The sequence below is a fragment of the Oncorhynchus nerka genome, linkage group LG4, assembly GCF_034236695.1.
Source record: "Oncorhynchus nerka isolate Pitt River linkage group LG4, Oner_Uvic_2.0, whole genome shotgun sequence".
Taxonomy (NCBI): domain Eukaryota; kingdom Metazoa; phylum Chordata; class Actinopteri; order Salmoniformes; family Salmonidae; genus Oncorhynchus; species Oncorhynchus nerka.
Window position 1 is genome coordinate 18,352,733 of NC_088399.1, and position 12,500 is coordinate 18,365,232.

General features: G+C 44.2%; 1 protein-coding gene across 1 annotated transcript in view; it reads right to left on the minus strand.

Moving 5' to 3' along the window:
• Positions 1-10,592: 10,592 nt before the first annotated feature.
• LOC135571497 (poly(ADP-ribose) glycohydrolase-like) overlaps positions 10,593-12,500 on the minus strand; it is a 9,829-nt gene continuing 7,921 nt past the window's right edge. Inside the window, exons 12-13 of the mRNA XM_065018083.1 lie at positions 12,205-12,332; positions 10,593-11,327 (exon numbers count right to left, since the gene is read on the minus strand). Coding sequence (XP_064874155.1) covers positions 12,214-12,332 — 119 coding nt within the window. The 3' untranslated portion in view covers positions 10,593-11,327; positions 12,205-12,213. The remainder of the gene's footprint in view (positions 11,328-12,204; positions 12,333-12,500) is intronic.

A 12,500-nucleotide genomic window follows, 5' to 3' on the forward strand; every position in this document is an offset into this window, starting at 1 on the left:
TGACCTGACCTTGAGCCTGCCTGCCGTCCTGTACCTTTGCCCCACTACTCTGGATTACCAACCTCTGCCTGACCTGTCCCTGAGCCTGCCTGCCAACCTGTACCTTTGCCTCTACTCTGAATTACCAACCTCTGCCTGACCTGACCCTGAGCCTGCCTGCCGTCCTGTACCTTTGTCTCTACTCTGGATTACCAACCTCTGCCTGACCTGACCCTGAGCCTGCCTGCCGTGCTGTACCTTTGTCTCTACTCTGAATTACCAACCTCTGCCTGACCTGACCCTGAGCCTGCCTGCCGTGCTGTACCTTTGTCTCTACTCTGGATTACCAACCTCTGCCTGACCTGACCCTGAGCCTGCCTGCCATCCTGTACCTTTGCCTCTACTCTGAATTACCAACCTCTGCCTGATCTGACCCTGGGCCTGCCTGCCGTCCTGTACCTTTGTCTCTACTCTGAATTACCAACCTCTGCCTGACCTGACCCTGCCTGCCGTCCTGTACCTTTGCCCCACTACTCTGGATTATCAACCCCTGCCTGCCTTGGCTTGTCGTTTGCCTGCCCCTATTGCTGTAATAAACATTGTTACTTCAACACAGTCTGCATTTGGGTCTTACCTGAAACATGATAGTTATGTATGTATATATTTATTTATATTTATAATGTTCGACAAATACAAAAATGAAATACAAAAATCCTGTCAGCGGCAGTCCTGTGGGTGAAAACTGCTTGTTGATGAGAGAGGTCAAAGGAGAATGACAAGAATCGTACAAGCTAACAGGCGGGCCACAAACAGTTCTAGAGGAAAAGTGGGGTCCGACCAGGTACTAAATGGGTTTATCTAATAAACTGGCCACTGACTGTATATATAAATAATACAACCTTTTTCTTTGAGATTATTATTTTATCATGAAAAGCGCTTTACAAATGTAATAGATGATTATTACTATTATTATTTGCTGGCTCCTCTCTCAGTGTTAGATGGTCCAGAGCTCCAGGCAGGGCTAAATTGCAGCATTCCTCTGTAGTTATGTAAGGTTCTGGGGCTGGACACTGTCCACATGAAGGGGCCTCTGGGCTTGAGAGGGGCACAGAGAGACAGGAAAGGGAGTGCACTTTAACCAACACACATGAATGCTAACCAACACACATGAATGGGCTGTAGACTCATTCTCTCGCACTCATTCGAACACACCCTCACATTCACATGTGGATATGTGCCTGAGCTGTAACTTATGGACACTCATGTTTACATGCATTCTTGCACTTTGCCCTCCTTCTGTCTCATTCATGTCAACACACTTATAGACTCTCACTGTACTAGACAATTGCCAACACCCCCACTGTAAGGTACTCTAAATAAATATACATGTTTTGTATGGATGACTTTATCATCTGTGTCAAAGGTTTTATGATGACATAATGTAACTTTTGTTTATTCAAGGGGAATGCCCATGAAACCATCATCATGCCAGTCATGAATTTTTGCACAACAGAATGTCTAAATCATCACCACATCATAAACCCTACAGATGATGATGGAGGTGTATGGATTAACAGGTAATCCTGTCCATTGAATGGAATGGTTTTCAACATAAATCAGGATTTGGGTTCAATGTAAATAGATTTGTTAATGACTCGGGTAGCAGGGGGCAAGTCCTGTCTTGTCTTGTCCCTCTCCATGAGTGTCTGCGTGGGCTGTAGGGTTGCCTGGTCGGGCGTGTTTGCTTCCTTAGGGCGCGTGGAGAGAGAGAGAGAGAGAGAGAGAGAGAGAGAAACCTCCTCTCTGCTACAGTCTTTATGCCTGTCATCTCCTCACAGTGATGATCTCAGGGAGCTGGTATGTAGTGAGATCTCATGCAACAGACCACAAGACCACCATCCCACTAACAGCCCAACCCAAGATGCAGTCTCACAGACACACACACACAGACCATCTCCCACACTCTCATAAATGTAAGAGTAGATAGCCTAACCTAGATAAATTAATTTATTAAACTTATAGAGTGTTATTCATTACAAAAAAAATCTTAATTTGATTGTATTGTTTACGAAATTGTGGTTGATTTATTTTCTGTCGTTTTTAAATCACTCCAAGCTGTTGTCAATTAAAATCCATGTTGTATGCCTCCACCCACTGGTCCATGCCCTGAACTGCACTTGTTGTCAGTCTGAAGAGGTGCAGCTGAAGCAAACAGTGAAGATTGTGCAGTTCTATGCTTGTATTGGGACGGCTGCATCAAAGACAAGGCAAGTGTTACACTAAGCAGGTTTGGTCTTTAGTTACACACTTTAGTGTCATCCCCTTTGACTTTGGCATCCGCACAATTCCCAGACTTTCACCCAACATGCTATGTAATAACACTGTTTCCTTGTCAGTAGCTACCTCAAATACCTTCTCATTTCAGTAGACCACCTTTCAAGATTCACGTGGTGAACTGTGTAACCTGTGTCAATGATAGAGATTGGGATAGATGTTCCTTGATTTTGCAAATCCAGTTTTCTATCAGTTTCAAAACTAAATACAAACGTAAAATCACAATCACACTTGCAAAATGCCTAGATAGCTACATTTTATAATTTCCATGTTAGCGGAGACTGCATTCACGGTAAACGCTGCATATGTTACGGTAAACGCTGCATATATTACGGTAAACGCTGCATATATTACGGTAAACGCTGCATATATTATGGTAAACGCTGCATATATTACGGTAAACGCTGCATATGTTACGGTAAACGCTGCATATATTACGGTAAACGCTGCATATATTATGGTAAACGCTGCATATATTACGGTAAACGCTGCATATGTTACGGTAAACGCTGCATATATTATGGTAAACGCTGCATATATTACGGTAAACGCTGCATATATTATGGTAAACACTGCATATATTACGGTAAACGCTACATATGTTACGGTAAACGCTGCATATATTATGGTAAACGCTGCATATATTATGGTAAACACTGCATATATTACGGTAAACGCTACATATGTTACGGTAAACGCTGCAGCCGAGCGGAAATGGAGGAAAACTCGCCTCCCTGCGGACCTGACATCCTTTCACTCCCTCCTCTCTACATTTTCCTCTTCTCTCTCTGCTGCTAAAGCCACTTTCTACCACTCTAAATTCCAAGCATCTGCCTCTAACCCTAGGAAGCTCTTTGCAACCGTCTCCTCCCTCCTGAATCCTCCTCCCCCTCCCCCCCCCTCCTCCCTCTCTGCAGATGACTTCGTCAACCATTTTGAAAAGAAGGTCGACGACATCCGATCCTCGTTTGCTAAGTCAAACGACACCGCTGGTTCTGCTCACACTGCCCTACCCTGTGCTCTGACCTCCTTCTCCCCTCTCTCTCCAGATGAAATCTCGCGTCTTGTGACGGCCGGCCGCCCTACAACCTGCCCGCTTGACCCTATCCCCTCCTCTCTTCTCCAGACCATTTCCGGAGACCTCCTCCCTTACCTCACCTCGCTCATCAACTCATCCCTGACCGCTGGCTACGTCCCTTCCGTCTTCAAGAGAGCGAGAGTTGCACCCCTTCTGAAAAAACCTACACTCGATCCCTCCGATGTCAACAACTACAGACCAGTATCCCTTCTTTCTTTTCTCTCCAAAACTCTTGAACGTGCCGTCCTTGGCCAGCTCTCCCGCTATCTCTCAGAATGACCTTCTTGATCCAAATCAGTCAGGTTTCAAGACTAGTCATTCAACTGAGACTGCTCTTCTCTGTATCACGGAGGCGCTCCGCACTGCTAAAGCTAACTCTCTCTCCTCTGCTCTCATCCTTCTAGACCTATCGGCTGCCTTCGATACTGTGAACCATCAGATCCTCCTCTCCACCCTCTCCGAGTTGGGCATCTCCGGCGCGGCCACGCTTGGATTGCGTCCTACCTGACAGGTCGCTCCTACCAGGTGGCGTGGCGAGAATCCGTCTCCACACCACGTGCTCTCACCACTGGTGTCCCCCAGGGCTCTGTTCTAGGCCCTCTCCTATTCTCGCTATACACCAAGTCACTTGGCTCTGTCATAACCTCACATGGTCTCTCCTATCATTGCTATGCAGACGACACACAATTAATCTTCTCCTTTCCCCCTTCTGATGACCAGGTGGCGAATCGCATCTCTGCATGTCTGGCAGACATATCCGTGTGGATGACGGATCACCACCTCAAGCTGAACCTCGGCAAGACGGAGCTGCTCTTCCTCCCGGGAAGGACTGCCCGTTCCATGATCTCGCCATCACGGTTGACAACTCCATTGTGTCCTCCTCCCAGAGCGCTAAGAACCTTGGCGTGATCCTGGACAACACCCTGTCGTTCTCAACTAACATCAAGGCGGTGGCCCGTTCCTGTAGGTTCATGCTCTACAACATCCGCAGAGTACGACCCTGCCTCACACAGGAAGCGGCGCAGGTCCTAATCCAGGCACTTGTCATCTCCCGTCTGGATTACTGCAACTCGCTGTTGGCTGGGCTCCCTGCCTGTGCCATTAAACCCCTACAACTCATCCAGAACGCCGCAGCCCGTCTGGTGTTCAACCTTCCCAAGTTCTCTCACGTCACCCCGCTCCTCCGCTCCCTCCACTGGCTTCCAGTTGAAGCTCGCATCCGCTACAAGACCATGGTGCTTGCCTACGGAGCTGTGAGGGGAACGGCACCTCAGTACCTCCAGGCTCTGATCAGGCCCTACACCCAAACAAGGGCACTGCGTTCATCCACCTCTGGCCTGCTCGCCTCCCTACCACTGAGGAAGTACAGTTCCCGCTCAGCCCAGTCAAAACTGTTCGCTGCTCTGGCCCCCCAATGGTGGAACAAACTCCCTCACGACGCCAGGACAGCGGAGTCAATCACCACCTTCCGGAGACACCTGAAACCCCACCTCTTTAAGGAATACCTAGGATAGGATAAAGTAATCCCTCTCACCCCCTCCCCTGAAAAGATTTAGATGCACTACTGTTCCACTGGAGGTCATAAGGTGAATGCACCAATTTGTAAGTCGCTCTGGATAAGAGCGTCTGCTAAATGACTTAAATGTAAATGTAAATGTATATATTACGGTAAACGCTGCATATATTACGGTAAACGCCGCATATGTTACGGTAAACGCTGCATATATTACGGTAAACGCTGCATATGTTACGGTAAACGCTGCATATGTTACGGTAAACGCTGCATATATTACGGTAAACGCTGCATATGTTACGGTAAACGCTGCATATATTACGGTAAACGCTGCATATATTACGGTAAACACTGCATATATTACGGTAAACACTGCATATATTACAGTAAACGCTGCATATGTCGGCTCAATCTGAAAATTTACTTTACATTTCTAACACACAATCAGTAATGCTTCAGCAATACAGATGCAATAGAGTATTTAGGCAGTGTGCTGGCAACTAATTTTTATACTCTTTGGCCTGCATTTTCCTTTCACATATTTATTGACTTTTAAAAAGACCACAGTAACATGACAGAATTTGTGCAAATGCGACGAAATCTGCTAGTGGATATTAAATGTACAACTTGTTCAACTTTTTTACAAAACCGTTTTTGTAAGCGTTTACCATTTGTGAAACCATTCAGTCATGGATGTATGTAAAACATATTTAACACGTATTGCAGGTTACAGAAGACTCCTGTTGTACTATGAATCCCCACTCATCCCTGTTAGATCTTGATGTGTTGGCTCTCTATGTATGTACATGTTTATAATCCACATAGTGTCAATATTGTTTTCCATAAAGTTAATATGAAATTACCTCTTCCCCTATCGTTAAAGCGTGAGATACATTTTTAAAACCAGTGATTTAATTTAAATATTTATTACATACATTTTAACACACGTTATAATTCAAAATGTTTACTGTTTCTTACAGATAAAGGGTCCGGTTAGCCCTGAGCATTATCCGTTTCCAATTCACCATCGCAAAGACGCTTGCCCGCTCCATCATAACTCCGTAAGTTTTCCCTCCATGTGTAGATCAACAGTCCTGCATGTAAATCCTGGGTATGCCCACATCATTAATTAATAAGATGGGTAGAAAACTGTTTAGCCATAAGTAAAGGCCTTTCATAAAGAGGCTGTCATGATTGCCTGTGCCACATATTTAACACGTATTGCTTGTTACAGAATACTACTGTTGTACATTTAATATCCACTAGCAGATTTCGTCGCATTTGCACAAATTCTGTCATGTTACTGTGATCTTTTTAAAAGTCAATAAATATGTGTGTAAAGTGTACATGTTTGTTTCACTGTAGATTTGTTTAAGCCCTCCTAGAAACACCTGATTTTATCCCAAAGCATTCATTAATAAGCTGTGTAGAAGCTGTTTAGCCATAAGTAAAGGCCTTTCATAAAGAGGCTGTCATAAACCTGAATCTGAAATTACCTTTAGGATCTTTTCTTTGGGGTTCTAATCTCCCCAGGTGTACATGCACTGAAAATCCTTAGGCTGGAGCCATCTGGAAGCTCTGTGCCTGTACATATAAAGAGAACTAAATAGGAAACTAGGCTGAGAAACATTATTTAGATGGCTGTTTTATTGTTGTTGAAAGCTTGAAATGGACACAATGCCAAGGGACCTTGTTTCTAACACACATACACACACACACACACACACACACACACACACACACACACACACACACACACACACACACACACACACACACACACACACACACACACACACACACACACACACACACACACACACACACACACACATACATACATACATACTACATACATACATACATACATACATACATACATACACACACATTCCTTGTTTCTAACGCACGCACGCACACACACACACACACATTCCTGCTTCATAGGTAGCAACCATAAGGACAATAAAACTGGGGGTGTGGGGCCATACTCTTTCAAAAGTTCAAATACAGAACCCTCCCTAGTTCTACCAGGTCCCTAGACATCAATCAGCATGACAACTTCAAAGGATGCAATATAGATATAAAATAACACACCCTCTAACACGTGACCACAGGAACAGGATGTCCTGGCCGGCGAACCATATTTGGACATGTATACGTCATCATGGACACAGGGTCATAAATAAAGATTTTGACCCGTGCCGTCTACTTTATTCTCTCTCACAGAGCAGGGGGAGCAGCCTGGAGTCCTGTCTTCTTCAGTGTCTCCACCACCTCAGCCAACATGTTATTTTTCCTCAGAGTAGGCCTTGGAGTGAAGGTCTGATTGCACTGAGGACAACTGTAGATGCCCTGATCATCTTGATCCCAGAGAGCAGATCCTACATCTGTACTATTCAAGACAAGCTGACTAGTTCTGTGTAGATTTGAGGTTGTGAACTCACTGACAAGAAATTAAAAAGAACATGGTTCTCTTTCAGCGTTCCCAGGGGAATTGTCTTTGCAGACAGTTCGTAATAATTTATTCAGAAAGAATCGAGCCTGGGTCCCAGGTCGGATGGACATGGTAGACATATATACTACATGACCAAAAGTATGTGGACACCTGCATGTCAAACATCTCATTCCAAAATCATGGGCGTTAATATGGAGTTGGTCCCCCCATTGCTGCAATAATGGTCTCCCCTCTTCTGGGAAGGCTTTCCACTAGATGTTGGAACATTGCTGAAGGGACTTGCTTCCATTCAGCCACAAAAGCATTAGTGAGGTTGGGCACTGATGTTGGATGATTAGGCCTGGCTCACAGTCGTTGTTCCAATTCAACCCAATGGTGTTTGATGGGGTTGAGGTCAGGGCTATGTGCAGGCCAGTCAAGTTCTTCCACACCGACCTCGACAAACCATTTCTGTATTGACCTCGCTTTGTGTACGGGGGCATTGTCATGCTGAAACAGGAAAGGGCCTTCCCCATATTGCTGCCACAAAGTTGGAAGCACAGAATTCATCTAGAAGGGCCTAGCCCGAACCATGAAAAACACCATAGTAAGCCTGTAATGTAGGTTTTGATCTTGTAGCGGTGGAAACACCCTTTCAAAGTTACTGTAGAAATGGAAGCCCCTGTCTCCCCTGTCTGGTATGAACATTGGTACATCGTTGTTATCCACAACTGGGTTGTGGGTGATGAAGTAGCGCAGATATAAGCCACGACGTGGGAAGTGGTGGCCAAACTCAATATTACCGAGATCACTGATTGAGTTGAGGGTTGGGGGGTCTTCCCAGACCAAGGCCAGTGGAAGCAGCAGAAAGAAGATGAATAGCAGGCCTTCTCTCCCCATGGTGAACCTGTTACAAAGAGATCGTATCACGGGCAGTGTCATCAAGATAAATTGATCAAATAAATGGTAGTTGAAAGTTAAGTAGAAAACACGTGGAAATTGGGATATTGTGTGTGAACTATCCTTTTAAGATATTCATCAACTATTACAGACGTAGTCTACTAATGTAGTTAACGTAAGTTCAATCAGTAAGGCTGGTCTGAATGATTATCCTCACATTCGACTTTGATTCAGTAGTAGGCTACAACATAATTCACATCACATCCTTTATCATGGGCACAGCAGGAATTTATATCAGTGATGTTTACAAATGTTCTCGTCAACAGCACAGCATTATATCACTCCTCCTTTACTATCAATTAGCCACGTGCGGAATGTCAATCACCTTTACCCTATAATCAATGAGCACAGCAGAATGATTCATCTTGAAGAAAAGTATTCTTAACACCTGGAAATGAATCAATCTGCCATCATTAACACAATGATAAAATCAAATGATTTATTATTGAAATATTAAAAGTGCATGGACAACAGAGAAAAACAAAATGGTGTAATTTGAGGCCATGTGGCGAACTATAATGCAGGCACTGGAGATAGGGGTATGAACATGTGGGTGGGCCGTTGGGGTGTATTCAATGTTTGTGTGCGTCTGTATGTTGTGGTTCGTATGTGTATGTTTGTAATTGTTTGGGGGAAAAGTGAATAAATCAAATATAAATGTAATAGAATAATGGAACCTCACCACTCTTGCTAAATAACCTATGGGAATCCCTGTACGATGATCAGCTTGCTCTCCTCTCAACAATGGGCGTACAGCTTGTGATGTATTTCAATGATTGCTTACCCCTGTTCTCTCTCGCTGTCTTGCAGCACGTGTTACCGTCGACCCACCACCTCCCCACCCACCGCCACCAGCTGAAGTCCCGTAATCAGAACCTCTCACTCTAAGCGGGATGGGGGGTTTCCATGCCAGCTGCCCACCAAAGGGCTACTTGCCAAGCCAGCATCTGGCTCTGGGGTAACCCTTCACAGATGAGGCCATCCGCTAAACTACTTTAATACTTTCATATTCAAGTGTTGTCTCTGTTGTTTATTCAGTTAAGCCTTTCACCTGACTGGACTGATTTAACATTGGTCTCTTACCTGGTCATGGTGAACAGTCTACCACTCTAGTGAGCTCAGTACAAGTAATGGGCTGGGGATCCCTATTCAATCCCAGCACGGGGCCTGTGTATATCATAAATAATACAAAACAAATACAAAAGGAGTTCAGAATTCTGTTCTCCTTAAATAAACTCTACTTTATCTCCCTACTTTTGCTCCTATCCTGCCATCTCCTTAAAAAAAATCTATTCATGTCACTAAATGTTCCAATAGCTGAAAATTGGGTTGATCAACAACAACCTAGTTTAGTGGCAGATGATGTAAATGTGTATATGTACTGTACTATATACTGGTATATGCCTCTGAAAATGTGTATTGAAAACTGTCATGTTATGTCTTGTCCCTGTGCTTTCTCTTCTCTTCGTTTCCCCCTGCTGGTCGTATTAGGTTACTATCTCTCTCTCTCTCTATCGTTCCGTTCCTGCTCCCAGCTGTTCCCCATTCTCCTAACGACCTCGTTTACTCTCTCACACCTGTCTCCTCTTTTGCCCTCTGATTAAGTCTCTATTTCTCTCTCTGTTTCTGCTTCTGTCCTTGTCGGATTCTTGTTTGCTTTGCCCTTGTCCCGTCCTGTCGTAATCTGCCTCTTCATCAGATGCTGCGTGTGAGCAGGTGTCTCTGTCCTCTACGGCCCGCGCCTACCCAGAGGGACCTGCAGTCTGTTGCCGCTAGCCCTGCAATTCTCCTCTACTACTAGAAGGAGGACTCTCCTGCAAAGATAGAGGATTTATGTTTTCCCTGTTTGGACATCTCCTGTAAAGATTGAGGATTTATGTTTTCCTGTTTGGACATTAAAAGACTCTGTTTCTGTTGAATCGCTGTTGGGTCCTCACTCACCTGCATAACAGAAAACGGGGTTATAGTACAGAATAAGGGTTCTGCAACAGAACTAAACACAACAGCTAGCCTAGCGTCTGTCTGTCTCAGCCAAAGCTAACAGTACAGTCATCATTTCCAGACACACTCTTTATGGGTCAGGGGTCATCATAATACTGATTGGTTAAACAATCTGTCCTCGGTTACACCATTAGAGTGACAATAGCAGAGGTGCATAAAGATGGTTGCCCACATGGACTTACAACAAGTCCTTGTTTTAAGTGTGTGTATGTGTCAGCCAAAATGTTGAAAACAGTCACAATGCTCAAAACAGCTATGGTGCTAAAAACAGCCACAAAATAAAAACTGGATCATAAAAGAGCAATTTATTACTGGATTATAAAGAGGAATTGATTAATCATTTAAAAATAATAATAATTCTAGAGTATTTTACAGTACACTTCTTGTGCATCACAGCAGGCTGCTGAGAGGAGAACTGCTCATAATAATGGCCGGGAAGGAGAAATTGGAATGGAATCAAACACATAGAAACCATATGTTTGATGTATTTGATACCAATCCACTGTTTCCATGACCACGAGCCCGTTCTCCAAAATGAAGGTGCCACCAACCTCCTGTTATGTGCATAGTTTCCAGTGTTTGGATAAGTTGTTGGCTATCAAGGGACAAATCAAAAAGCAGGAACCCTGATTTTGTTGACATCATTTCATTAGCTTCGTTTTATCATCACATTTAGTCGTTTTCTAAATAGTTCAGTATGCAGTAGTTACAAATATATCAGTTTGATTTAGGAACAGTGTAACTATTGAAAAGACAAACACATTCATAATCAACCATTACTCGGAATTGTACCATGTTTCTATCCACAGATCATTCATAGAGCCACTCTATCTCTGGGGTGCATCTCAATAATGTGAAAAAAAGGAAAGGAGACAAGGAAAGGAAGCTCCTTTAGAGTATGTAGATGTGTCCTCACAGCTGACTCCTGTGTTTCAGGTTATTCCTGATCCAGTCAAACAGGTCCACATGTGTGTGAGCCAACTGTATCACAGCACAGTAGTCAACCAGCAACTCATACAGCTCACCTGAGACAGGGGAGAGGAATCAATCAATCAATCAAACTTGATTTACACGGCAACTAGGAGGATATGAGGTTTGACGAAACACAGTGAGGGGAAGGAGGACTTTCAGATCAGGTTCCACCTCCTGCAGTCTAATATTTGCTATAGTTACTCACCCACTGTAGTTCTGTGTGTACTAACTCACCCACTGTAGTTCTGTGTGTACTAACTCATCCACTGTAGTTCTGTGTGTACTAACTCACCCACTGTAGTTCTGTGTGTACTAACTCAGCCACTGTAGTTCTGTGTGTACTAACTCACCCACTGTAGTTCTGTGTGTACTAACTCACCCACTGTAGTTCTGTGTGTACTAACTCAACCACTGTAGTTCTGTGTGTACTAACTCACCCACTGTAGTTCTGTGTGTACTAACTCACCCACTGTAGTTCTGTGTGTACTAACTCACCCACTGGAGTTCTGTGTGCACTAACTCACCCACTGTAGTTCTGTGTGTACTAACTCACCCACTGTAGTTCTGTGTGTACTAACTCAACCACTGTAGTTCTGTGTGTACTAACTTATCCACTGTAGTTCTGTGTGTACTAACTCACCCACTGTAGTTCTGTGTGTCCTAACTCACCCACTGTAGTTCTGTGTGTACTAACTCGCCCACTGTAGTTCTGTGTATACTAACTCACCCACTGTAGTTCTGTGTGTACTAACTCGCCCACTGTAGTTCTGTGTATACTAACTCACCCACTGTAGTTCTGTGTGTACTAACTCACCCACTGTAGTTATGTGTGTACTAACTCACCCACTGTAGTTCTGTGTGTACTAACTCACCCACTGTAGTTCTGTGTGTACTAACTCACCCACTGTAGTTCTCTGTGTACTAACTCACCCACTGTAGTTATGTGTGTGACCAGTAGGTGGTGCATGTCCTGCAGCTCTCTCTCAAGCTGAAGTTCTTGAATGTGAAGAAGGCCACGCCCCTCTTAGCCCTGGCTGCAGCCATCAGCTGGACCAGAGCTGGGAGGAAAAACAACCAATCAGATCACAGAGTCATTTTGTTTGAATTTTCAGAGTGTGTCTCTGTGGAATATCCTGTGGGTAGAGTTGAGTTATTGTTTGGGGGGTTAGGAGCCAGGGTCAACAGTTAGGGGTACCTTTAAGTAAGGGGTCAACAGTTAGGGGTAC